Raw genomic sequence first — 26,974 nt, 5'->3', positions numbered from 1 at the left:
TCTGACATACATGTACATGTGTACACACGTGAGCGTCCATGCAACCTCTACCAAGTCTCTCCCCCTCTCAGGCCCCTTGCTGTTTCCACACGTAGATTGCAGTTTTAAACACACCCTCCTCCCATGCTCCCATCTTCCTCCTCCTGTGTTCACCTGAAGACTAACTTGGAAATTTAGGCACAGGTTGCTTAGCAACTAAAATCAAGGTCTTTGATGAGTACAACTTGGGTAGGGGTGGGGGGGGGGAGAGAAGAAGCAGGAACCCCCTGGGAGCTGATGCCGCAAGAGCCAGCATTTATTCTGAGACTGTGGACGCAGTGACCCATTCTTCTCCCCCACAAGTCAAGACAACTTTAAAAGCCCTGGGATGGAAATGGGGGCAGGGATGAGGAGGGACTTCCAGAAATGGAAAGTGCCCCAGGGCTAGCCCAGGCCCCAGGGGTTCTCAGGGGAGGCACACAGGCAGCCATTGTTCACTTACAGAGAAGGAACAGTGTCTTGCTGAGGCCTCTGGATCCCACTGGACCCTGAGAAGATGTTTCGTCCCCTCCCCTCCCTACTCTTGCACATCCTAAGTGGCTTTTGTTCCTCTCTGGGAGGCGGAACTGAAAATGCAGAGGCTCAGGTGGAGGGGAGCTGTGTGTGCATGCACGTTCTCGGTCCCCCTCGCCCAGGGGGCTTGGGAATGGATACCCCACATGGCCCATTTTACTGCCATCCGGAATTTCATCAGCAGCTCCTTTGGGGCTCTTGACCTTGTCCCGGGGAAGAAGCTGTTGTCATCTCTGACACCTTCATTCTAAGATCTCTTGAGAAGTGACCAAGGGCAGCATTCCTGGGAAGGGGCTAGAGGGTGTCCAGGCACACCATGCACATTTGGTCACAACCCATCTCTTAGGGGTCAGAATTTTCCCCAGCTGTGAGGGCCCTAGACAGATGACCATCAGGTCCCCCTCTGACTTTTGTATCTGTCTCAACCTAGGATTGAGACTCTGAGGCGCACGGGGAGGACCCTGTGGCATCAGGCCAGCTCAGAACACAGAATCTCCAACTCAGGTCAGTTTCAGGGAGGGTTGGTCTCCATCTGCACCAGCTAGGCTCTGAGGGGCCCTGGCCCCACCCCTTTTTCTCCCACCCACCTGGAGTTTATCTTCCATTACAAGTGAAGCTCTGGCCTGACAACCGTGCATCCAGAAGCTGTGGTAAAATTAAAGCTAGCACTTCTGTGCCTTATCCCACGTATGCAGGCAGGGGTACCAGCAGGCCCCCAGAGTCTCCATCTCTGGCACCCAGCTACAGCAGCTGTGACCTTGAGGCCGTCATACCCTCCCTGCAATTCCCCTTTAGACTTGTGTGTGTGCTTCTCATCTGGACAGGTGAGCGCTCACAGACAGGGGTCCTAGGGAACTGTCTCAGGAAGACAGGCCTCCCCTTTGCTGGCTGCAGGCTTTAGAGGCCATTGCTGGAGAGAGGTAGGGGGCAGTCAGCAGGAGCCCTTTACATCCCTGTAGCTCCTGGCCACTGAGTGCATGCTGTGTGGCAGACTATGTTCCAGGCATCTTATGTAACACCGTATTCAGTCATCACAACACCCCGAGAGACAAGGACCGTTAGAGTTTCACACACAGGGAAACTGAGGTAAAGCAGCTAGGGTTGTACAACTAGACTTTGGGACTATGATCCCCAAATGCCTCAAAAAGTGGTGGGGGGGAGCAGATCAGACTAACAAGGGGCATTGTGGTGCAGACCTGAGGCCTGGGCAGAGGGAGCACCCATTCACAGCCTGATTCGGTACAGCAGGTTCATGGCCCAGGAAACCCAGTGCTATCGTTTCTAGATGCTGGCTTTGTGGGGAATGGAAGCCCCTATTGGACCAGGGGCCAGCTCTGCAGACTGGACTCCCCTGAAAATCCACCAGCTGTGTTGCATCCCTGGCTTAGAGACCCCCAAATCCAGAGAGTACCATATCTCATAACTTTGAAAGAAAATGAATTGGAGACATTTCCATTTCCAAGCAAGGGCTTATCTTCTTCACCCCCCCCTTTTTTTTTTCAAAAATAAGCATATATTCTTCCAAAAAAGGAAAAACCACAAAGCAAGACTGTCAATCTCAGGTCTCAGACAAATGGAATGAAGTTGGGACTTCTGGTACATTCTCTCTCTTTCTCTCTCCCCCTCCCCCCCAAAACTCCCCTTTCCCAAAGTCATCTACTGTACTCTGTCTGTCACAGGCTTTGAGATGCAAATTGCACCAAGTGGAAGGCGGTTTGCAGAACAAAGATGACTGAGGAAAGATGGGAAAAATAGATTTGGAAAAGCTCTCTGAATTCCCTAGGAGAAGGGGGAGGAGCGGGGGGGGGGATGTTTAAGTGGGAGGGAGTTCAGAGCTGATTTCAGGGGAGGGTGGAGAAGCAGGAAGGCGGATCTCACTGTAGTCCTCTAGGCTGGGCATCCCAGCATGCTATGAGCTGTGAAGCTGCCTGGCTCAGTGATTTTTGGACCGAACTTCATAGTATAGGCTGCTGCTAGGTCAGCAGGCTTCTGTAAGGGAAGAGAGGGACCATGCATCTAGGACAAGTCTCGGGTCAGCCCAAGGTGCCAGGTGTGAACCCATCCAGAGCTGGTATCTTGCCACTGTGCAAACTAGACATACCCTCACCACCAAGGCAGCCAACGAGACTGTGAACTCATGAGGATAAGGGCTTGGTCTTGTTTACTTCCATCCCTGGTGTGGGAATTAGTTTTTTCTTTGTTTTTGGCAGGGTCTTATTATGTAGACTTGACTGGTCTGGAGCTCACTTTGTAGACCAGGTTGGCCCCAGATTCACAGAGATCTGCCTGCCTTAACTCCTGGGATTAAAATCCCTCGCTACCATCCCATGGGCAGGAGCTGTGACTGAAAGAGAGTGGGTGCTGCATCAACATTTGTTGGTGGTTCTTAGATGGAGGGATGAATGAGTGTCGATAGATGGGTGGGTGGATGGATGGGTGGGTGGGTGGGTAGATGGGTGGATGGATGGATGGATGGATGGGTGGGTGGGTGGGTAGATGGGTGGATGGATGGATGGATGGATGGGTGGGTGGGTGGGTAGATGGGTGGGTGGATGGGTGGGTGGATAGATGGCTGGATTGATGGGGGGTTGGTAGGTGGGTAAATGGGTGGGTGGATGGGTGGGTGGATGAATGGATAGATGGTATAACCATATGGTGAATGGAGAAGCAGGTAAGTGCTCTAGGAGGGGAGACATAGACTGTCTGTAGCTAGGTTTTGGGCTGGCAAAGGTCTCACAAGAGTTGGCATTTGAGATGGGTCTTGAGAGGGAGCAGCTGTCTTTGTCTGCTGTCCAGCAACACTGGCGAGGACAAGTTTGAATAGAACGGTGTTTGTTAGGAGGGGACAGAAGGTGAAAGCTACAGAGAATTCTATAGAACATGGAGTCCATCCTGATCAGTTTGTGGATAGAAAACCCAGGGCGACAGAAAGGTAAGTGACTCCAGAGATCACACAGCAGCTGAATAGCATGTCAGAGATTGGGACAGGGTCCCAGTCACCATCCTGAACAACTTCTCCAGAGCTCCGCTGTTCTCAGACTGCCTGGTGGATTTGTGCTTCCTCCAGAGATCAGAGACAAACAAAAGGCAAGAGATGGCCATGGAGCCAGGCACAGTGTGCTATGTCTGTAATCTCAGCACTTGGGAGGTAGAGAGAGATAGGAGTATCAGGTTACAGAGCTGGCTCTAACCTAACTCTGGCTAGTGAGACCCAGGTCACAGGTCGTGGGATGTGTTTCCCAGATACCCAAGACCAGAAGGAAGCAACGTCTCTGCAGGCTGAGCCATGGCAGGATGGGCAGGAGGCAGGGAAGCTGTGAGTTTGACCCCACCCAGGGGTGAATAGCAGCTGAGAATACGACAGTCAGAGGCTCCAGTATACGGAGGGTGCAATCACACCTCATCACTTTTCTCCACTAGTGGGAGCACTAGATACTTGAACTCAAATGCTCATCCACCTGATAAGAGGTGATGCTGAGCCAGATGCATGACCCACACAGTCATACCCACCCCCCGGATCCACCTGTGGGATACCCATGGGGCCTTTCGAAGATCAGACCTGGTGGCACCTGGATCCAAGATCCCCAGCATGGTACTGAGGCCCCAGGCCTTGCACTGTGGCTAAAGGAATGAAGTTAACTTGTCTGGCTTCCTCTCCAGGACCCCTTCCCCGTCTCTCTTTGACCAGTGGCGCCTTCGCATCATTCCTCCATCTGGTCTCCTCGCCTCTGGCCAGGACATGGTAAAGTCTCCCCAGAGTAAGAGTGACAGGGACATTTATATTCTGTAGAGAGGCTCAGAGACAAGGCTAACAACAGGCCCAGAGGGACACCACCAAATTTTGGAATGTGTGGCCAACTGCCTCTGTTCTGGTATAGAATATACAAGCTGGTGATGTCACGGAAAGGTGTATTGAGATTTGGGAACCAGCGTCGGCTGGCTTCCCCAACCGCTGGTTCTCAGGATAGACAGCAGTTTAAAGAGTCACTTCCTGTTTCTGATCAGTGGCTTCTGTAGAGTCAGGCAGCGTGAGCTCTGTATTCCAGTCATGGGAACAGATGCGCCTGCAGAAGTGTCCCTTTCTGATCCTCCGTGAAGTACCCAGCCGTGCATCCTCAAGAGCTGGGGCTTTAGATTCTAGCTGTGCTACTCGTGTGCTGCAGCCTGGGGGAAACGGATCCCTTTGTGCTTCTGTCTCCTTCTGTGTAAAATGGGGAAACAATTGCATTTTCCCAGGACGTTACACTCTCAAAAAGTTCCCAGGTGACAACTGCACAGTTCCCTCTTGGCCATGGGCAGGAGCTAGACACTTGACATCCAGGCTAGGAACCACTTAGTGTTTGGCAAGGACCTGTGCTTCCAGCCCTGGTCTTCTCTGGGTTTGGTTCAGCCCTGGGGAGTGCAGCAAGAAAGGGGAGGGCACTGGGTGGCCGGATGGCTAATGAGGTTCTGGGCACAGTGCCTAGGTTCTGCAATATTCATAAGGCCACGGCAGCTGTGCCAGGCAATCAGGGCGCTGACTGCTTGCCCATCTGCAACTTAACATTCCGCTCCTTAGAGGCGGGAGCTGGTAGCTGCATGTTAACTAGGAAAACATCAGGCGCTGGCCACCACAGCAGAGGCTGAGCAAGAACCCAGGAAGACTGGCCACTCCTCCAAACCCACCCAGAGCCAAAAGGACCTGGACATCAGTATCACAGCACTGCCGGGCGTGGATGCAGAACTGGGAGAGCTGGCTTTAGTCAACTTCTGCCCTGGCCTGGAAGCTGACCTCAGGCCTAGCTCCTGTGGTCTCTGCAGCCTCAGTTTCCCCACATGGAAGATGGAGGTGGCTCCCCGAATCTCTAAGTATTAAGTAAGATTGAGTTCATTCCTGCCATTACAGCTGTCTGCAGATTTTGTGGACAGGGCCTGTCTTTGTCCTTTGTGAAGGTCTCCTGTAGTCCAGGGTGGCCTCAAACCTGCTACATAGCCAAGGATGACCTTGAACTTCTCCTTCTCCAAAGTGCTAGGATTAGAGACATGCACACCCGGGGATGGACCAGGGCCTGGACCAGGGCCTCCTACATATTTCTGAACCTGCCTCTTGTAAACAAACACTCTCCCAGCTGATTTGTATTCTCCGCCCTCCGTGTTGTCCCCGCCCCCAACTTGATACTTTTTCTACACAGAATGCGTTAAGTCCTCATCATAAAACAAAATCATGGAGAAAGAAGAAATTTAAAATGTAGAACTAATCACCTTTAACACTGACTAATGTTCCTTTGGCCTTCTCTAGATACATAAGGGTTGTAAATGAGATCAAGTATGCATTTCCTCTCAAAACAGGACATGACACATAGTTTTCTCTCATTAATGTCCGTCTGCATGTGTGATTTCCAAATGTGACCTGGGGTCTGTGGGGGCTCTTCAAGACCTTTGGGGGCTCTTCAAGACCTTTCCAGGGACCGATCAGATGTCTTAGCTGGTTAGGGCACTGGCTGTCAAACCTGATATCCCCAGTTTGATTCCTGTGCCCACATGGTGTCAGGAGAGAACCAGCTGTGGTAGGTTGTCCTCCGACCTCCTCATACACGCCACGGCACTTGCTGGCACCTCTTGTGGTGGTTTGAATAGGCTTGGCCCCCATGGACTCGTGTGTGTGAACGCTTGGCCCGTAGGGAGTGGCACTATTAGGATGTGTGGGCTTGTTGGAGTAGGTGTGTCTTGTGTAAGGAAGTGTGCCATTGTGGAAGCAGGCTTTGAGGTATCATATAGGCTCAAGTCATGTTCAGTGTGGCAGTCTCCTTCTGCTGCCTGTGGATCAGTATATAGAACTCGCAGCTCCTTCTCCAGCATCATGGCAGCTGCCATGTCCCACCATGACGATACTAGACTGAATCTCTGAACTGTAAACCAGTTCCAATGAAAGGTTTTCCTTTATAAGAGCTGCTGTGGTCATGATGTCTCTTCACAGCAATAGAAACCCTACCTAAGCCACCTTCCATAAATAAATAAAACATTAAGTCAAACTCAAGACCTTTTCAGGGGACCCATGGGGCCAAAACCACTTTGGGCACAGCACCCACGTTCCATCCTGCTTGCCCAGTCTCATGAGTATATGGGATTTTTAAATTGATTTTATTGAGCTCCACATTTTTCTCTGCCCCCCCCATCTTCCTCTCCCCTCCCCTTCCACCCTCACCCATGGTCCCCATGCTCCCAATTTACTCAGGAGATCTTGTCTTTTTCTACTTGTATATGGGATTTTTAAAGCAACTTCTCTTGTGATACTGCCACAGGCTGACTACAGAAGCAGATGTGAAAATCTAGCCCCTCCATCAAGCCAGAGGAATATTAAAAGGGATTTTGAAAAGTAGAAAACAGTGCTGTTTTTCTCATTCATTTTTTTTTAAAATTTATTTATTATGTATACAATATTCTGTCTGCCTGCATGCCTGAAGAGGGCACCAGACCTCATTACAGATAGTTGTGAGCCACCATGTGGTTGCTGGGAATTGAACTCAGGACCTTTGGAAGAGCAGGCAATGAATGCTCTTAACCGCTGAGCCATCTCTCCAGCCCCTTTCTCAATCATTTTTTTTTTCAGTGCTGGGAACCTAACCAAGAGCCACCCACGCTAGGTGGACCCTCTACCACCCGGACCTGTCCTTAAACCCTCATTAACTTTTGGGGCTCTAGAAAATACTATTTCTCACTAAAATATTATTTTTCATAAAATATCTATGTTTTCCAGGGGTATGTGAAATGAGTTTCCTATTACTTTACCTCACTGATACATATTTTAAAGATTTTATTTTTAAAGACAGGGTCTCCTATAGCTCAGCATAGCCTCAAACTCACTATGTAGCAGGGAATAACCTTGCTCTTCTGATCCTCCTGCCTCCTCCTCCTGAGACCTGGATGAATTACAAGCCTGAGCCACCATATTTGGTCTACGCAGCACTGGATCTTGAGAGCAAGGCTTCGTGCATGCTAGGCAAGCTCCCTACCAAGTGAGCTGCCTCCCCAGTCCAAGATGACGTCATGTTTGTGATGAACACGCCGTGATGATAGATGTAACCCAGGTAAACGAAAACCCTTCAGGATTCCTCACCACCGAGAGATGTGGAAAATGACCTGGAGACTGTGGAACAGGACCTGTCTGCGTGACCACAGAACCCACGAGAAGGGAGCGGTGCCACCTGCTTCCTCCTTGATGGGCCTGCAGGGTTTAGGCAAATTTTCACACCTGTGAATCAGGGTACCCACTGCATGGTGGATCCTCAGGAATATGAACAAATGAGTTTGAGAGGGTGTGCGTGTGTGTGTGTGTGTGTGTGTGTGTGTGTGTGTGTGTGTGTGTGTGCCACTGCTTCCAAAGAGGGCTACTTCTCTAATTAGAGCAAAGAATTTAGAAGCTTTTAAGCAATTTGTGATCATTGGAATAAGAATGGCCCCCATAAATTCATATCTTGGGGTGGAACTCTCTGGTAGGATTAGAAGGATTAGGTGTAGCCAGACTGGAGGAAGTGTGTCAGTGGGGGTGTTTTTTGAGGTTTCATTAGCTCGTACTAAGTCCAGTTCTCTCACTTCACTTGTGGATCAGGATGGAGCTCTCTGCTCTGCTCCAGCACCACGCTGCCTGCCAATCACGCTCCCTGCCATGATGATCACGGACTAAGCCTCTGGAACTACCAGCAAGCCCCCAATTATGCTTTCTTTTATAGGAGTTGCCCTGTGTTTCTTCACGGCAATAAAACAGTGACTAAGACACAACTTTCCAGAGAAGTTTTTTTTTTCTACTGATGAAAATAATAACAACAATAAACTGGAGGTTAAAAATGCTACAGACAGGCTGGGCACGGGGGCGCACACCTTTAATCCCAGTGCTCAGGAAGCAGAGGCAGGTGGATCAATGTGAGTTCAAGGTCAGCCTGGTCCCCATAGCACGTTCCTGCCCAGCCATAGCTATATGTAGTGAGACCCTGTTTCAAAAAAAAAATTTGTTTTGTAAGTTGCAAACATTTGAGTGTGTGCATCTGTTAGAGACAGGGTCCCGGTGTAGCTCAAGTAGGCCTTGGACACGTGATCCTCCTGCCTCTACCACCTAGTACTGGGATTCCAGATATGTGCCAACATATCTGATATTTTCTTTCATTTTTCTTTTTTAAAGACAGGGTCTTATCATAGTCCTGGCTGTCTGGAACTTGGTACATAACCCAAAGGCAATCATGGGATAACTCTGCTTCCTCAGTGCTGAGACCATAAGCTTCTTCCACCACACCATCTGCTAACATTTTAAATACAGCTGAAGACAATTTGCCCGAACAGCATCCTGAGGTGGAGCGCTGGCAGCTGTCAGAGGTGAATAGGCGTCTCCCAGCCACCTCACTCACTCTATCTCGCCAAGAGCCCTGCACACCTGTTCCCCACATCCCGCAGTCCTGGGCACTCTCTGTTAAACGTGTATCCTCTGTGAATTGCTTGTGCACGTCTTTTGTACACTTTTCTTCTGTGCTGTGCTTTCTGGACTCCCTATGTTCCAGAACACACACCTTTCATTTGTTATGCACTGAAAATGTTCTGCTCAAACACGTGGTTTCCTTTTCATTTTGTTCAGGCATCTCATTGTGGTACAGGAGTTTAGTTGTTTGCAAATCTATTCTATTGTATCAATCATTTCCCGGTTGGTTTGGGGAGACGCTTTGACAAACCATGCCTTTCCACAAAGCATGGTGTTCTCCTGGTGCCAGCGAGAGGGCTCAGCGGATAAAGGTGCTGTGACGACCCGAGTTCCATTCCTGGGACCCAGATGGCAGAGGGAAGGGACTGACTTCTGAAAGCTGCCTTTTGATCCTACGCATGCATCACGGCAATATCCTACCCCCACCATACACATATGTACGCATGCAAACACACGCAAATAAACATACCATATACACATTACACATATACATGCACACCACATACATACACATGTATACACACATACTGCATATACCACATACACACAGTGCACACATCACATTCATACACTACATACACCACATACATAAACACATACACCATACACACTACATACATACACATACACCAAACACTATACACACACCACAACACACCAAATACTACACACACCACACACACACTGCATACACATATCACATAAATACACACATACACATATACCATTTACATACAGAAACACACTACACATACCACATACATACACACATACCACACACATTGCATAAATACCACACACACGCTACACACACATCACACATACACACACCACATACATACACATACTACACACACCAAACATTACTCACATACCACAAATACACATACTCATACCACATACTCATTCACACATACCACACACATATACACACTCACCAAACACTACATACATACCACACACACACATGCAACACACACATACATATAAACCACACGCATATACACAGACCACATACACTCACACATATACACACTATTCACACACACACACCATATACACTTATACCTATTCACCACACACACACATACCACACACATACACACATATACATACACCACACAATACACATATACCACATATATACACATGCCAAACACTACACACACACCACATACATCACATATACATCATATACACCACACACACAAACACACCCGTAACACCACTCACACATCACACATATATATACACCACATACACACACACCATACATACAACACATACACATACCACAGACCACATGCATACACACACACCAATCACTATACACACTACACACACATATACAACACACATATGCATATACCACATACACACACCAAACACTGCACACACCACACACACATGCACACACCATATACATACAATACACAAATACACATACACACATACACTCATACACACACCACACACACATACACAAATCACACACATACACAACACACACACATATACACACAACTAACACATCACAATACACACATACACATGTACCACACACACAACACACATTACACATACACACACCACTCACACATATGCCTATGTACACCACTCACACATACACACGCACTACATATAGAGCACACACATTTACATATATATTACACATACATGCACACACACAAAATAAATATAATTAAAAAATTATTAATTATGTATACAATATTCTGTCTGTATGTCTGCGGGCCAGAAGAGGGCACCAGACCTCATTACAGATGGTTGTGAGCCACCATGTGGTTGCTGGGAATTGAACCCAGGACCTTTGGAAGAGCAGTCAATGCTCTTAACCACTGAGCCATCTCTCCAGCCCAATAAATATAATTTAAAAATTACTATAAAAACCTTTTTAAACGCCTTCCATTCTTTCCTGCTACCTGGCACTCTTCTTTCACTCCGTCTCTTTTTCCCTTCCTTTGATAAAAACCTCACTCCTGTACCTGTTCCAACCTCCCAAGAGCTGAGATTAAGGATGTGTACCTCCTACCAGGCTCTCTCCCCTCTCTCTTCCTCTCTGCTTTCTCTTGCCTCTGCCCCATTTAAACATTTATATCTTGATTCCATCTAGAACTTCTGCTGTACAAGAAGGCACCGAATGTTGGCTTTTGTAAGTCATGAAGTAGAACATGATGTGGCGCATCAGTGGGCTTGTTCCACCCATCCCAGGGGCCCAAAAGCCTGCACAGCTGCCTGGAGCTGAGCTAGCTCCCATGGCAGAGAACTGAGGCCATCTGGTTTGGAAAGAAAGGCAAGCTGTGTTTCAGAGGTCCATAAGCAAAGCTGCCAACTTCACCAAGCAAACAACAACCCATCCCTACTGCGTGGCTCACCAATGACTGTCACCAAGACACCCCTGCGGGGCAGTTCCTGGGCAGCACTCTGTTGCCACTTGAGGCCCATGTGGCCAGTGCAGGGAGAGGAGTTACAACCCTGCTTTAGCAATACAGGGAAGCAAGAGAGACACACGTAAGGAAGGCCTCCTGGCTGGCAGATGTGAAAGCCCATACCTTCAGCCTCTATATCCCTGCTCCTTAGGCACCTTCTGAGGTCTAGTGCTGTCCTCATGACCACTGTAGCTGACCCTATGGTGGGAAAGAGGATGTGTCCTATGCAGTCCCCAAAGCTGTGCCCCCTTGGTGGGAAGAAAGCCTGGAAATTGTCCCCCCTACCAGCTTACTGCATTTCTTGAACCAGTGTTGCTTCTATGAGCACCTCCTCCTGGAGCCGGGATGAGTCAGGCCAGGAACAGGAGCTCAGGCATAAACAAGTAAAACTGACAGCAAGCCCTTTGCCTGGGGCTCGTGACCTCCCACAGGCCTCCTGGGACTGTGCCTGAATGGCTACGATGTCAAAATCGCAGCCATAAGCTTTGTGGGTTTTAACCTGCTGCAGTCACGTAAGCAGCCCCCGTGGTGAAAGCCTCCAGGCAGGGAGTGGGCATCAGGACCCAGCAGATGGTGGCCAGCCTCCCAGCAGAGGGTGGTTCCGAAGTGTACAATATTTTTTTGCAAATCCCAAAGTACCCATAGATGTCTCGGCTTTCCTCCCCATCTGTACCAAAAGGACACAGACAGAACGGCAGAAGTCAGGCTAGTCCCAGATACAGTGTTCCAGTCCTCCAAGCCCATCTAGATGCAGATCTCAGGACTCCCAGGTCCAGGCCTGCCCTCCTTCAGAGTCTCAGGGGAACCAGGGCCACCTACCTGCTCCAGGGGGATGACAAGAAAGGAGCCACCTCCTGCACTCTCGGTGACTATGGCCAGGAAGCGGGCATTGACTGCGCAGAAGTGGTTGTCGTGGACGTTCTTGGTGATGGGGATCCCATCAAAGCAGTGCTCCCGGTTGGCCACCTTCCCGTACACGTTCCGGAACTTGGAACTGCGGTACTGCGGTCGCCAGGACATCTGCAAGGGACCGACAGAGGCAAGTTTAGGCTGACTATTCATGAAGCAGCTGGCCAGGGCACTGGAGAGTCAGAGATGCGGCGAGCAAGTGGTCCCTCAGGATCACCTTCATGGGGGATGAGAGGTGACGGAGCCGCCAAGAGTGTGGGACCTATGGTGTGCTGGCTGCTTGCTGAGAGGGTCTCTCTGACACAGAGCCCAGCAGGAGGATGTTCACAACTTTCCTGTTTACTGTCCACGTGCCCAACACTATTCTGGAAAGAGTACTGGGTCCTCTCACTACCAGTGACAATGACATGGGACACAGTGAGCCAGCCACGCACACGTGATGGTGTCCTGACTGCCCAAACTCATTTCACTCAGCACTGGATGTTAGGTAGACTGAGCGTCCACAAAGACAGAGGACAATGTCAGCGGCAGGGGTGGGGGCACCACCTTACACTCAAGGAAGGAAGTCACTACATTTCCTCATGGTCACCATCACCACCAGCATTGTTACCGTCCACAGAGAGGTTAAATGACTGGCACAAGGCCACACGACTGAGTATGTATATGGGAAGGCACTGAGCATTGAGCCTTTTGAGTATGGAATGAAGTCCTCAACGTGTGACCCAAAGATCACCTATATCAGAATCACTGAAGATGGGGGCGGTCTCTGAATTCCTGTGTCATTTCTTGAAGATGCAGTTCCCCAGGTCCCAGGCTCGGTCTAGCAATCCAGTGCAGTATTTTATGAGTCGGGTCCAACACTCAGTCTGCTGACCCAGTTTCCCTGCCTACCCCTAAACGACACAGAAGCTCCCTGAAGCTTGAGAGTCTTGTTCTAGTAGGATCTCCTCAGCCCACCCTGCCCACTGTCCACGGTCTAGCCTCTGATTAGTCAGCAGACTTTACTGTTGATACATGTGGAGGGTGAGTGGAGGAGCCATGGCATCTATGAGATGGTGCCTCTTGCAGGGAAGCCCTACCAATGTAGGCATGAGCCCAGCCAGGGCACACACGGCAGGCACTCGGCAATGGTCCTGTGTAGTGACCACAGACCTGGCTCACAAACTCTGTACTTTATCTTAGCCAAAATGTCAAGAAAGAATCTTTATACTTTTTTTTTTGAACAGGGTCTCATATAGCCCGGGCTACCCTGTAGTTTAGGATAACCTTAAACTCTTGATCTCCTGCCGCCACCTCTTGAGTGTTGGGATTACAGGTAAGCACTACAACACACCCAGTTAGGAGACAAAAGGATCTTAACGTGTACCTCTCCTCGCCGTCCTGGAACTAGCTCTGTAGACCAGGCTGGCCTTGAACTCACAGAGATCCGCCTGCCTCTGCCTCCCGAGTGCTGGGATTAAGGGCCTGTGCCACCACACTTGACTAGGAGATGAAGTTTTTAAATTTAACTGTTGTATGTTTATTTTAATTTACATTAGAAAAAAATAACACATATTCCAGACTCTGGATGTCACTGATACTTTGTGAATGAGTGCTAATGAAACTAAAAAAAGAAGAAAAGAAAGATCAGTTAAAAAATAAACATGGTGTGAAAAATATACTATGGGTCTGTCACCTGCTTAGCCACCTGAGTGGGAAATTATAGAAATCACGCTCTCCCTGCCAGATAGAACATTTTAGGTTCCACAGTTCCATAGGGAGGTGCTGTGTTTGCTCATTCTAGCTTCGTCCAGTGCCATTCTGGTTGGGCATGCTCTTTTTTTCCTGCCCAGCCACAGTTCAACCTCAGGGCCAGCCTCATCGCTGGCCTCAGACCCCTTCTTGCTGCTGAGATAGCCCTCAGACCAGGGGGCCAGATTCCTCTTGGCCACAGCAGGAAGAAGGACCAAGGCCTTCTGATCAGAGCTGAGTTCCAGCAGTTCTTCCTGGCCTGCCCAGCAGGGTTCCACACTCAGGAAGCCCTGTCTGGTCCCTGGGATGATGGAGGCCCAGCTCCTCCCACATCCTCAAGGGCACCCAACCCAGTACAAGTGAGAGAGCTCAGAAAACCTCCATCTCCAGTGCCTCCTGTGGCTGGGTCCTGGGACCTGCTCATTTCCAGTGAGGACCACATTGTGAGACCTCCTACGGCTTCAAGGGAAAGGCAACAAGCCTAGGCTGGAAGCTACGCAGACCTAGGTTCCAGTCCCATCCTTCTGCAGATCAGCTGTGTGACTTGGACAAGACTCTGAATTTCTGTGCCCCCTCCACCTGCTCTTACAGAAGGGAGGCTAATAGTCCCTCACCTCCAAGGACATAGGCAGTCAGCGCTGAGCTGGCCAGCTCATGCCCAACACAGAGCATATGCACCTCAGGCTCTCCCGAGTCTCCCACGTCTAAATTTACTCCAGCTACTCCAGGGGAGCCCTCAGCGGCATCATCTCAGCTGACATCACCTCCACCGACGCCTCCCCACTTCTTCTCATTCCCCCTCCCCCGTTCTCTCCCACTCTCTGTCCTTTCTCTCTCTACTGCCCCAGCTCCCAGCTCTCAGGTGCAGCGATAGATAAGAAGTCTATGTGACTGGCTCTTGATAGGCATGCTAACCTGCTGCCTCTTTCTCCTCTTTCTAGAACATGTAGCCCAGGCTGGCCTCAATTTGATATGTAGCTCAAGATAACCTTGAATGTCTGGTCCTCCTGCCTATATCTCAAATGTGCTGGGATTACAAGTGTAGGATACCTCCCCCAGTTTCTGCAGTGCTGGGGATCAAATCTCAAGCTTCATGCATGCTAGGCACGCACTCTACCTACCACCTGAGCTACAATCTGAGCCTCTACCTTTGCATGTCTTCATTTTCTGATATGGCCTCTCTATGTGGCTTTGGCTGGTCTTGAATTCTCCATGTTTGGCCAAACAGAGTCACTTTATAAACAAGGCTAGTTCACAGCTGAGGTTAAAAGCTGAGCTAGGCAGATCTAAAATGTGGTCCTTGCTCTCTGTAGGGTTTGGGACTCTGTGTTCAGACATCCTCCAGGGTAGGGGTCCTTCCTCTTGAAGGGTGATAATCTCTGGGAGTCTCCGAGCCAGGGCACAGCAAGGCTATGTGGTTATGGTCATGCAGGCAGGACCTTCCATGCAGGAAAACCTTCCAAATGATGGAGATGCCATATGTGCATGCAGGAGAGGGACATCTGTGCTGCCCAGGGGACAGAGGAACAATGCTATCTCTCTGGCCCTATGGTCTCACACTAGTCTATCCTTTGGTCCCTAGGGCCAGTGGGGCTTCAAGCTGCTGCCCCAACAATGAAGGGCTTGGCTCCCTGTCACTTAGTAGTGGAAAGAAAAGGAGGGGAGCTGATAAGGTGTCCCTGAGGAACTTGGCGACAGGGCTTCACTGCCCCTTCCCCTCCCCAGGAGATGACCTCTTTGGATCACCACTAAGAGGGGGTGGGGAGGCTTGCTGGTGGGAGCTGTGACATCTCTGTAAAAGGAGAGAGGAAGCATACCTCAGCACTCTAGATAATACGAACGCTTTAGTACTGTCAATCATAAGGAGGAAAGTAGGCACTGCATCACCCTGCCCACAGAGAAGCAGGCGCCAAGCCACGTGCCCAGAGCATGTTCCTGCATGCATATGCGTGTATGTGTGTGTATGTGTGTGTGTGTGTGTGTGTGTGCATGCGCACATGCTCATGTGAGTCACATCTCCTCCTGAGCCTTAGAAACCCTTCAAGGGGCCTCCCCAGCTGAAGGCTTTGAAACTGGAGCAGCAACTTTCTGATTGAACTTCATGTTGCTGAGAAAAGAAAAGGGCTTTGTGTGAACACCCCTCTGGTAGCCCTCGGTGTTCCCTGCTTGGCTCTCACTGCCTTGCAGGGATACTCTGAGTTAGCAAGGGGGGGGCATCTTTATGATCCTTGGCCAACAATTCCTGGGTAAGAGCCGCTGCTCTCCCAACTCACAAGGGGCACAGCCTCATCCTAGGTGACTATGGTGTGATCCACACAGCCTTTCAGCTCAGAGTGCCACTCGGAGAGAGTGACTTACTCTGAGAATAGCAGGGTAGTCAGCTCCCCTTGAAGGGCACACTGAGCCAGGGCTGGCAGCAGAGGCAGGAGATGCAGCTGAGGGAAGAGGGTGGAGGAGAGAGGGGAAGGGACTATGAAGGGGAACTGACAACTTTGTGTCTTCATCTTTGCTTGTTTGTGTGAGTGCATGTGTGAATGTGTCAGCCTCTGATATCATTGCTCAGGAGCCATTCACTTTGCTTTAACACACACACACACACATATAATATAAAAATATATATTTCCATCACATATATATATAATATAAATATATATTTATATCCCCATTTTCATGGTGTGTGTGTGTGTGTGTGTGTGTGTGTACACCTGTAGAGGCCCAAGGTAAAATCATCCTTCATGGCTCTTTCACCTTATTTAATGAGACAGGATCTCTAAATCAAACTCAGAGCTCACCAATATGGCTTGCTTCCCTGGCCAGCTTTCTCTAGGGATCTTCTGTTTCTGCCTTCCAAGTCTAGAATTACAGGAGTGCCCCCCCCCCCATCCACCTGGTATCTACATAGGTACCTGGGATGCAAACTCTGGCCCACACACATTCGCACTGATGGCTACACCGTTCCCTGAGCGAGAGGTCCTGGGCTGTGTAAGGAAGCTAACTAAGCAAGAGTGGAATGGGCCAGAGAGCGGCGTCCTCCTTCTGCCGTACTTCTGTGTGAATCAAATTCCTTTGTCGGGGGTAATGTGTGTGGAATAGCAAGCAGGCCTGGCTTCAGGCTCCTGCCCTGCCTGCCTTCCTTCCCGATGGCCTGTAACCCCGTAGCTGAAGGAAACCCTTCTCTCCTCTAAGCTGCTTCTGGTCACAGTGCTGGTCACGCAACAGAATGGAACTGAAGCACTGCTCTTCTGAGAACTAGTGTCCCCTCACTCTGAGAAGGGCGGAGCTTTTAAAGCAATGTTCAAGCACTCCCAGCTCTGACGCCCCAATTGGGGGTGTGCAGCAATGCAACAGCCCAGAGGCAACAAGATTTTAGTGCAAGAAGGCCTGGCTACATCATTGAATAAACGGGACCTCCTGAGACTGAGAAGCTTCTGTAAAGCAAAAGACACTGTCACTAAGACAAAAAGGCAACCCACTGACTGGGAGAAGATTTTCACCAACCCTGCAACTGACAAAGGTCTGATCTCCAAAATATATAAAGAACTCAAGAGACCAGACTGTAAAAGGCTAATCAACCCAATTATAAAATGGGGCACTGAACTGAACAGAGAATTCTCAACAGAAGAAGTTCAAATGGCCAAAAGACACTTAAGGTCATGCTCAACTTCCTTAGCAATCAGGGAAATGCAAATCAAGACAACTTTAAGATACCATCTTACACCTTTCAGAATGGCTAAAATAAAAAACACCAATGATAGCCTTTGCTGGAGAGGTTGTGGAGAAAGGGGTACACTCATCCATTGCTGGAGGGAATGCAAACTTGTGCAACCACTTTGGAAAGCAGTGTGGCGGTTTCTCAGGAAATTCGGGATCAACCTACCCCTGGACCCAGCAATACCACTCTTGGGAATATACCCAAGAGATGCCCTATCATACAACAAAAGTATTTGCTCAACTGTGTTCATAGCAGCATTGTTTGTAATAGTTAGAACCTGGAAGCAACCTAGATGCTCTTCAATGGAAGAATGGATGAAGAAAGTATGGAATATATACATATTAGAGTACTACCCAGCAGTAAAAAACAACGACTTCTTGAATTTTGCATACAAATGGACAGAAATAGAAAACACTATCCTGAGTGAGGTAAGCCAGACCCACAAAGAGGAGCATGGGATGTACTCACTCATATTTGGTTTCTAGCCATAAACAAAGGACATTGAGCCTATAATTCGTGATCCTAGAGAAGCTAAATAAGAAGGTAAACCTAAAGAAAAACATATAGGCATCCTCCTGAATATTAACCTTCATCAGGCGATGAAAGGAGACTGAGACAGAGACCCACATTAAAGCACCGGACAGAAATCTCAAGGTCCAAATCAGGAGCAGAAGGAGAGAGAGCACGAGCAAGGAACTCAGGACCGCGAGGGGTGCACCCACACACTGAGACAATGGGGATGTTCTATTGGGAACTCACCAAGGCCAGCTGGCCCAGGTCTGAAAAAGCATGGGATAAAACCGGACTCGTTGAACATAGTGGACAATGAGGACTACTGAGAACTCAAGAACAATGGCAATGGGTTTTTGATCCTACTGCACGTACTGGCTTTGTGGGAGCCTAGGCAGTTTGGATGCTCACCGTACTAGACCTGGATGGAGGTGGGTAGTCCTTGAACTTCCCAAAGGGCAGGGAACCCTGATTGCTCTTTGGGCTGACGAGGGAGGGGGACTTGATTGGGGGAGGGAGAGGGAAATGGGAGGCGGTGGCGGGGAGGAGGCAGAAATCTTTAATAAATAATTAAAAATAAATAAATAAATAAATTTTCTAGTTTAGTGGAATATAAATTTTGAACGCCTGCCTGAATGTCTTGGTATCTGTTGTAATAGTGCACTTTCTATTTCTAATATTATTAATTTGTATCTTCTCTTTTGTCTTTGGGTTAATTTTACTAAGTTTTTGCTCCAATTTTTTTACTAAGTTTTTGCCTTGGGGTACATCATCAGCTTGTTTATTTGAGAACTATTTATCTTTTTAAGGATTCATTTTACTAATTTTATTATTTGTGTGTATGGAGAGTGCCCATAGAGGTCAGAAGAGGGCACTCTATCTCCTGGAATGGGAATTATATATAGTTGTAACCTGCTAGAAACCAAAGTTTGGTCCTCTGAAGAACAACAAGCACTCTTAACTACGGAGTCTTAACTATGGACCAGACATTTGATTGTGCTTAAAGCCAGAGATGTCTCTCTTAGGACTGCCTTCATTAGCATACTGCATTTTTATTTTCATTTAGTGCTTGGATTTTTAATACCATCTATATTTCTTCAATGATTTATCCATCATTTAACAGGGTGTTATTTAGTCCCATGAATCTGTGTATTTCTACAGTTTTTCTTGCTATTGATTTCTAGCCTTACTCCACTATGATCTGATAACAGATATCCTAGCTCTTCTATATTTGTTGAAATTAGAATTGTGTCTAATATGTAATATACTCTAGAGAAAGTTCTATGTATTCCTGAGAAGAATGTGAATTCTTTAGAGTTTTGGTACTCTTCTGTAGATGCCTGAAAGGTATGTTTGATCGGTGATGTGATGTTATTTAATATTTCTGTTTGTTTGGCTGGTTTTTTTGTCTGTTGTTTGGGAGGGAGGCTGACTGATCTAACGGTGATGGAGAGTATTAATTAGGTCACTATTACTATATATGAATTAATTCATGTCTTAATATTTAGTAGAACATATTTTATGAAACTGGATGAGGCTGTGCTTGGTGTGTTTATGTTTAGAATTATATTGACAGATTGTTCCTTATCAGTACGAAGGGACTTTCTTTATTTATGCTGACGAGTTCTGGGTTAAATTCAATTTTATGAAGTATTAGGATAGCACTGTCCATGTGCTTTTTGGTCTTATTTCCTTGGAAAACCTGTTTTTGTCCCATCCCTTTACTGTAAGATGTGTGTGACTTGGAGACAGCAAAAATAAAGAGTTTGCTTTCTAATCCAAAAAAAAAAAAAAAAGGCCTGGCTAGCTTGGCCTCCACATGAGGGCACAGGGAAGCCACCCTAACCTAGAGCTGTCCTGATCACACCCAGAAGAGTGAAAAGTCACCACTAGATGCCTGCGATCTCATGGGTAAGAAGGAATACAGGCTGGGTGCATGTGCGATTGCTGGCACACCGGGCCACTGTCTCACAGCTTAATGTGCTGTGTGGGTTGGAGGTGGTGGGAGGGCACAGGAGACTCGGGACTTCCGGGCTGGGATCTGGAAGGGAACAGCTGACTGAGTAAAAGATGGCTTAAGTAAATCAGGATGGCTGGGTGCGGGGTACAGCCAGGGCAGCCTAGCATGCACCCCTGGCTCTATACCTCTGATAGGTGTGAAGGTCTGAGAGTCACAGGCCACCAGGAAGATGCCATGTGAGGGGACAAGTCACTAGCACTAGAGGGCGTGAAGAGCCAGCCTGGACCTGGATAAGAGGGTCATTGAGACTAGGGCTCAGCAAGGCCAGCAAAGGGTTTGTTGAGAAATGACTTTTGCTAACAGAAGCAGAAGGAAAATGAAACAGGAGTTAGCCAACTGCAGCTGCCCAAGAACACCCAGGATAGAACGGAATGGTTACTGCAGTGGCCGCCTGCCAGGACATGTTAAGGATGGGATAGCCAGGTGCCATCGTTCCCCTGCCCTTTTCAGGCTTCCAGGCAAAACTCAAATCATCCCAAAGAGCCCAGAGCCTTCACATGACAATGTGGACTCAGGCTGGCTCCACTCAAGGCACACGTTTTTATCCTGGGCATCTGCAGGCGGAGCTCATCTGTATCTCTGCACAATGCAATTGGGAGGGATCGTATGGGGCATGAAGGCTGCACCCTGCTAAAGGGACAGTGTGAATGGTGTCCCTGGAGTCATGCAGAAGAGGCCCCAGGCACCGGAGGCCAGGGCAGGGCCAGCATGGTTACCCCAGAGGTTCAGCTGAGCAGATAAGACCACCGGGAAGTTCTGAGCAAGTGCTGGCTCTGCAGCAGAGGACCCGGCTCTCAGGGGCAGGAGGGTGGCTGCCAGCTACTCTCATTACTCCTAACTGAAGATGGGCACAGTGTGTTCCCAGCAGGCTGCAGAGGTCCTGAGGGATGGTTCCGAGCCGGTCCAGTGGCCTGCCCACATTAGGCTAGCAGAGGCAGTTCATTCCTGGAAACTCCTGGGAGACCTCTCCCTCCCGGGGATGTTGAAACTTCTTAAGGTTAGAGCTTTGTAAACTGGTTTCACTGGGGCTTTGCCACTCACCACCTGCAGGGCATCTGGACCGCCACCTGTCTGGTACTCTGTATGTGCCATGAGGTTTGGCAATGTTCTGAGGTTGGTAGAACTTAACTTCTGTATAAACCGTCAGTTGTCACCTGTTAGCATTGAGGGTACACAGGGATGCTAAAGCCAGACAAAGCTGGTTCAAACCCCAGCACTGTCTGTAAGCCTTGTACTTGTTCATTTGCTTGTGGGGTTGTGTTCTCATCTGTGAAAATGCTTGCCGGACAAGTATGAGGCTCTATGTTCAACCTCTAGAACCACTGTAAAAAACAAACATAAACAAACAAACAAACAAAAATGTACGACCCAACTATGGGTATGGTGGTATGTGCTTCTAATTCTAGTGCTAGTGATGGAGACAAGCGGATTTATGGGGTTTGGAGGCCAGCCTGATGGTGATCCCCAAGTTCTAGTGAGAGATCTTGTCTCAAATGACAAGGCAGACAGCTCCTGATGCATGCACTCACCTGCATACACACACTTGCGCATATACACGTACACACATACATGCATACACATCTGCACATACTTGCACACACATGTACACATATACATTTAATCATGCACACACTTGCACACACAGAGCTCATATCTGCATATATATGCATGTACACATGAACACACACACACATGCACACAGAGGAAATCTGCTGGGGAGGGGGTGGGAAAGATCTTATTTTTTAATTAACAATAGAAAAGAGACAAACAAGGAAAGTTTTCTCAGCACATTATCTAAGGCATGGCTTCCTGTCTTTGTTTGCATCTGACAATGTAAAGTCTGGAGACAGAGCAGCCATCTTGAGGCCAGGAGGTAATAAGCATAAACCCAAAAAGCAAGCACAAGGATAAGGCAGACCAAAGGGATTTAAAAAAAAAAAAGCCTTACCCAAGCCAACAGGTGCTTCCCCTGCTAGGGGCACAGGAAACCAAGGGCTTCCCCATGTTCCTCCCACCCCTCTGAGCTAATGCAACAGCCTGTGCCTGGCACACACGTTATATAGCATAGGGGTCAGAACCAGGATGGTGGGGAAAACAATAGATAACCTTCCCCTTCCTCCTCCTTGCCCACAGAGCCTCTGCTTGGAACAGTGTCCATGCTGAGCCTTGCAAAGCAATTGCCCTCTCTTTTTCTTCCTCCTGACACTAACTATGGAAGCCTGGAGGAAGAAAGGCCAGACGGAACACAGTAAAAGCTGACACCCAAGAGCAAAGCTGGTGACTGGCACACCTGCCCACGGGCACCTCTAACCCTGATGGGGTTGCTGCCCCTGCACTGTCTACTCCAGGCTTTTTGATGTCTTCTCTTTTCCCTCCGGGTCTGTCTGACTTTCCATCACTGCCATGAGAGACTGCCATTTGCAAAGTTAAAAAAAAAAGAAAAAATCATATAATAGCTCATGATGTTTTGTGCAAGCTTAGGATTTGTATTGGGTTGCATTCATGGCCGCTTTGGGTTTCATGAGATCTGTGACCTGCAGGTTAGGCACACAGACCAGACACGGTGCCAGCACCTATGAGCATGCACGGCATCTTTCCTCTGCGAGTTGGGGTCATGGTTATCAAGTCAGAATTCTCAGTTTGCTTCTTCCAGACCCTCCTGACCTGACCCTTCCTGGGATCCTCGACCCTTCTGTAAGCACTAGGAATCCCCAGGGATCATTCTACACACTTTGTGGTGGTTTGATTGAGAACGGCCCCCATAGGCTGATATATTTGAATGCTTGGTCCACAGTTGGTGGAACAGTTTGGGAAGGATTAGGAGGTATGGCCTTGTTGGAGGAGGCATGTTGGAGGATGGGGCAGGCTTTGAGATTTCAGAAGCCCAAGTCATTCCCATCACCAACGCGCTCTCTCTCTCTCTCTCTCTCTCTCTCTCTCTCTCTCTCTCTCTCTCTCTCTCTCTCTCTCTCTCCTGCTTGTCAATCAAGATGAGAATGTTCAGCACTGCTCCAGCGCCATGCCTGCCTTCCTGCTGTCATGATCCCCCCCTGATGGTTATGGACTCTAACCCTCTGGAACTGAGAGCCCAGATAAAAGCAAAGGCAGTTAAGACACATACCTTCGCGCCATCTCTGCCCACCCCGCTTCTGAAGAGGTAACTACTGCCTCTCTTCCTCCTTCCCTTCCCCTCTTCTTCTTCTCTCTCCTTTCTCTGTTCCCCCTTCTCTCTCTCCTCTTCTCCCCTCCCCTCCATAACCCCTTACTCTTATACCGTTTCCTATACTTACTAAATAAACTCTATACTCCCCTCCAAAAAAAAAAAAAAGACACATGCCTTCTCCTCTCTATCCCGGCCCCAGGCTATTCTCTCTGGTAATCTCAAATCCAAGGTGTGGTCACTTGAGAGCCACACTGTTGACACTCTACAGACTGGCTTCTGCCGCTAAAATCCATACTGACCGAGCGCATGCACTGGGACCCCAGCTCCCAGGGAACAAGGAAGTGTGTGTCTCCCTGTGACAGTGGTGGCGACAGTTTACAGCGCACCGTCTGGAGTCTGGGTTGGAGTTCCTGCCAGGTGCTTTGCTGCTGGGTAGAGCCCACAGTTGTACAGGGCAGCCCAATGAGGAGCTTCCCAACCCCTCCTTGAGCTTCCAACCTTAGTGCCATTCTCAGGCATTAAGAGTGCCCATTGTGGAGCTCTGTGACCAGCTCAGGGCTGCCCTACCCAGCTCCTGCATGCACTCTGGAGCTCCCTGGCATCTTCTCAGTGGCCTCGTCACCCAGGGGCTTCTCCACTAACCCTGACCAATCCTCACCATTCCTCCATGCTCTGTGTAGCATGATGCTCCTCCCCCTCCCTCTTCTGCAGTCCTGTCTCCACACCCCCACAGGAAAAACAGGGTCTTCCTGGGAGCAATAACCTCCAGACAAGACGGGAATGGCAGAGAGATCCTAAGAGTGGAGAAGTGCCACCCGTGGCAGTGGACACTGGCCAGGGCAACACCCCTGTCTGTCACTAGCCAGCTATTGGCATGGAGGCACTTGCTCCACTGATGGGCTGGGTGCTTTTCAGGGAGGGCCCTTGGGTGTGTGGGTGTTCCTACAAACGTCCATGCACACCAGAACACCCTACAAAGAACGAAGCCTGCCTTTCTATCTCTCCTTCCTCTAGCATTGACCCTATAGGCTACCGATGCTGCTAAGAGGGACTTCACCCTCCGCAGAAGTTTCATGGGGGGCTGGTGACATGGCTCAGTAGGGGTCAGTGCTGCTGACAAGCCTGTGAACCCAAGAGCAATCCCTGGTTTGGGATTTTTATATCACTTTGCTTTTTTATTAATTTAAATAATTAATTTTATGTGTATGAGTGCTCTATCTGCTGCATGCCTGTAGGCCAGAAGAGGGCATCAGATCCCATTATAGATGGTTGTGAGCCACTATGTGGTTGCTGGGAATTGAACTCAGGACCTCTGGAAGAGGAGTCATTGCTCTTAACTGCTGGGCCATCTCTCCAGCTCTTGCTTTTATTTTTTGTTTGTTTTTTAAATTGTTGAAGATTGAGCCTTTTGTTTTTTTTCTTTCTTCCTTCTTCTTTTTTTTTTTTTAAACATGCATTGGTGTTTTGCCTGTATGTATGTCTGTTTGAGGGTGTCAGAGTCCCTGGAGCTGGAGTTACAATAGTTATGAGCTGCCACATGGTTGCTGGGAATTAAACCCAGGTCCTCTGCAAGAGCAGCCAGTGCTTTTAACACTGGGCAATCTCCCCAGACCCACCTTTTGGCTTTTGAAGAAGCCAATGTGGAAGAATCTATGTGCGAGTCAAACAAATCATATTTCTGGCTACAAGGTGTTGTTTGGATGAAAGCTGACCTGGGAAAGATAATCTGGGGTTCACTCATGCTGAAACATGGCTGGGAAATACGAGGCCCAAGTCACCAATCCCCACCAGCTCCTGGGTGAGTCCCAACCACACTTGGCTGAACCAGGTGAGCAGAACCAAGAGCTCCAAGCCGAACAATTCCATTTCTGGGTTATCTTGGTGAAGCCCGGATATAAATACAGCACAGGTGAGCTGTGGCAGGTCTAGGAAGGAGGAGGGCTGACCACAGGACAGGTGGGCACCTATCATAAGAATGATAGTTTAATAGGGGATGCTTCTTATCCTAAGACGGTTTCATAGTTTCATGCATTTGTGACAAGCATAGCACGGGACCCCGAGGGGATGGGGACCCCGAAATGGGATGGTTTTAATTTCATGCAAATTAGATCCCAATAAAGCTGACTTTAAGAAACTTCCTGAGTTATGCATGTGGACAGTGGGAGAGAACTGGCCTTGTATGTGCAGAACCCTGGGTTTAAAACCTAGGACTACAGGGGCTCAAACATGCCCACTTCCCACTTCATCCTGACTTTTCTTGTTGCTACAACAAAATACCTGACAAAAATCAACCTAAGGCACATGAGGGATATTTGGGTTCTACCTTAGGGTTTCTATAGCTGCAACAAAACACCATGACCAAAAAGCAAGGGCTTATTTGGCTTATGTTTCCACATTGTTGTTCATCACTTAAGGAAGTCAGAACAGGAATGAACACAAGCAGGCAGGAGCCTGGAGGCAGGAGCTGATGCAGAGTCCATGGAGGAGTCTGCTTATGGGCTTACTCAGCCTGCTTCCTTATATAGTCCAGGACCACCAGCCTAGGGATGGCACCGGCCACCATGGGCTGAACCCTCCCCATTGGTCACTGTCTTAGTTAAGGTTTCTATTGCTGAGAAGAGACACCATCACCATGGCAACTCATAAAGGAAAACATTTAATGGGGTGGCTCTCTTACAGTTCAGTCCATTATCATCATGGTGGGACATGATGGCATACAGACAGACATGGAGCTGGAGAAGCAGCTGAGCGTTGGCTCACAGGCAACAGGAAGTGGTCTGTCTTACTGGGTGTAGCTTGGGCATATATAAGACCTCTAAGCCCGCCTCCACAGTGACACACTTCCTCCAATGAGGCCACACTTCCTAATAGTGCCACTCCCTTTGGGGGCCCTTTTCTTTCAAACCACCAATCACTAATTGAGAAAACGCCTTATAGCTGGATCTCACAGGGGCATCGCCTCACCTGAGGCTCCTTCCTCTCTGACGCCTCTAGCTTGTGTCAAGCTGACACACAAAACCAGCCAGGATAGGTTCACGGGGAAGTCACAGCAGCAGAAACATGAGGCACCCGGTGAACCCACACTGCCAGGAAGCAGAGAGAGGTGCAGGCTGGAGTGCAGCTTGCTTTCTCCTTTTTATTTGGTCCAAGGTCTACAGCATCAGCATGGCACACACAAATGGAGTGGGCCTCCTCACCTCAGTGAACCCAGTCTAGAAGCTCCCTCATAGATGTGCCCAGAGATGAGTCTCCTGGGTGTTTCCAGACCCTGTCAAGTTGACAGTATTAACTATCACACAGGGCTTTCTGGGACCTGGGATTTAGCATGCAGTGTGCCCTGCCCCCAAGCCCACAGTCAGCTTTCTCGCCACTGTCATTCCCAGGCGACCAGGCCCAGGACACCACAATGAAGCTCCCAGTAGGGTTTCTGAACAGACAGAAGGCTTCCCTGGGCTTCTCCCAAAAATCCAAAAATCCACACCAC

At 48.8% G+C, this 26,974-nt stretch overlaps 1 protein-coding gene across 1 annotated transcript in view; it reads right to left on the bottom strand.

Moving 5' to 3' along the window:
• Positions 1-26,974, bottom strand: part of Coro2b (coronin 2B) — a 113,360-nt gene that overhangs the window by 47,631 nt on the left and 38,755 nt on the right. Inside the window, exon 2 of the mRNA XM_075965579.1 lies at positions 12,265-12,465. Within this exon, the coding sequence (XP_075821694.1) occupies positions 12,265-12,465 (201 nt within the window). The remainder of the gene's footprint in view (positions 1-12,264; positions 12,466-26,974) is intronic.

This window comes from Microtus pennsylvanicus, chromosome 3, assembly GCF_037038515.1.
Source record: "Microtus pennsylvanicus isolate mMicPen1 chromosome 3, mMicPen1.hap1, whole genome shotgun sequence".
Taxonomy (NCBI): domain Eukaryota; kingdom Metazoa; phylum Chordata; class Mammalia; order Rodentia; family Cricetidae; genus Microtus; species Microtus pennsylvanicus.
This window is presented reverse-complemented; position numbering and strand designations above follow the sequence as displayed.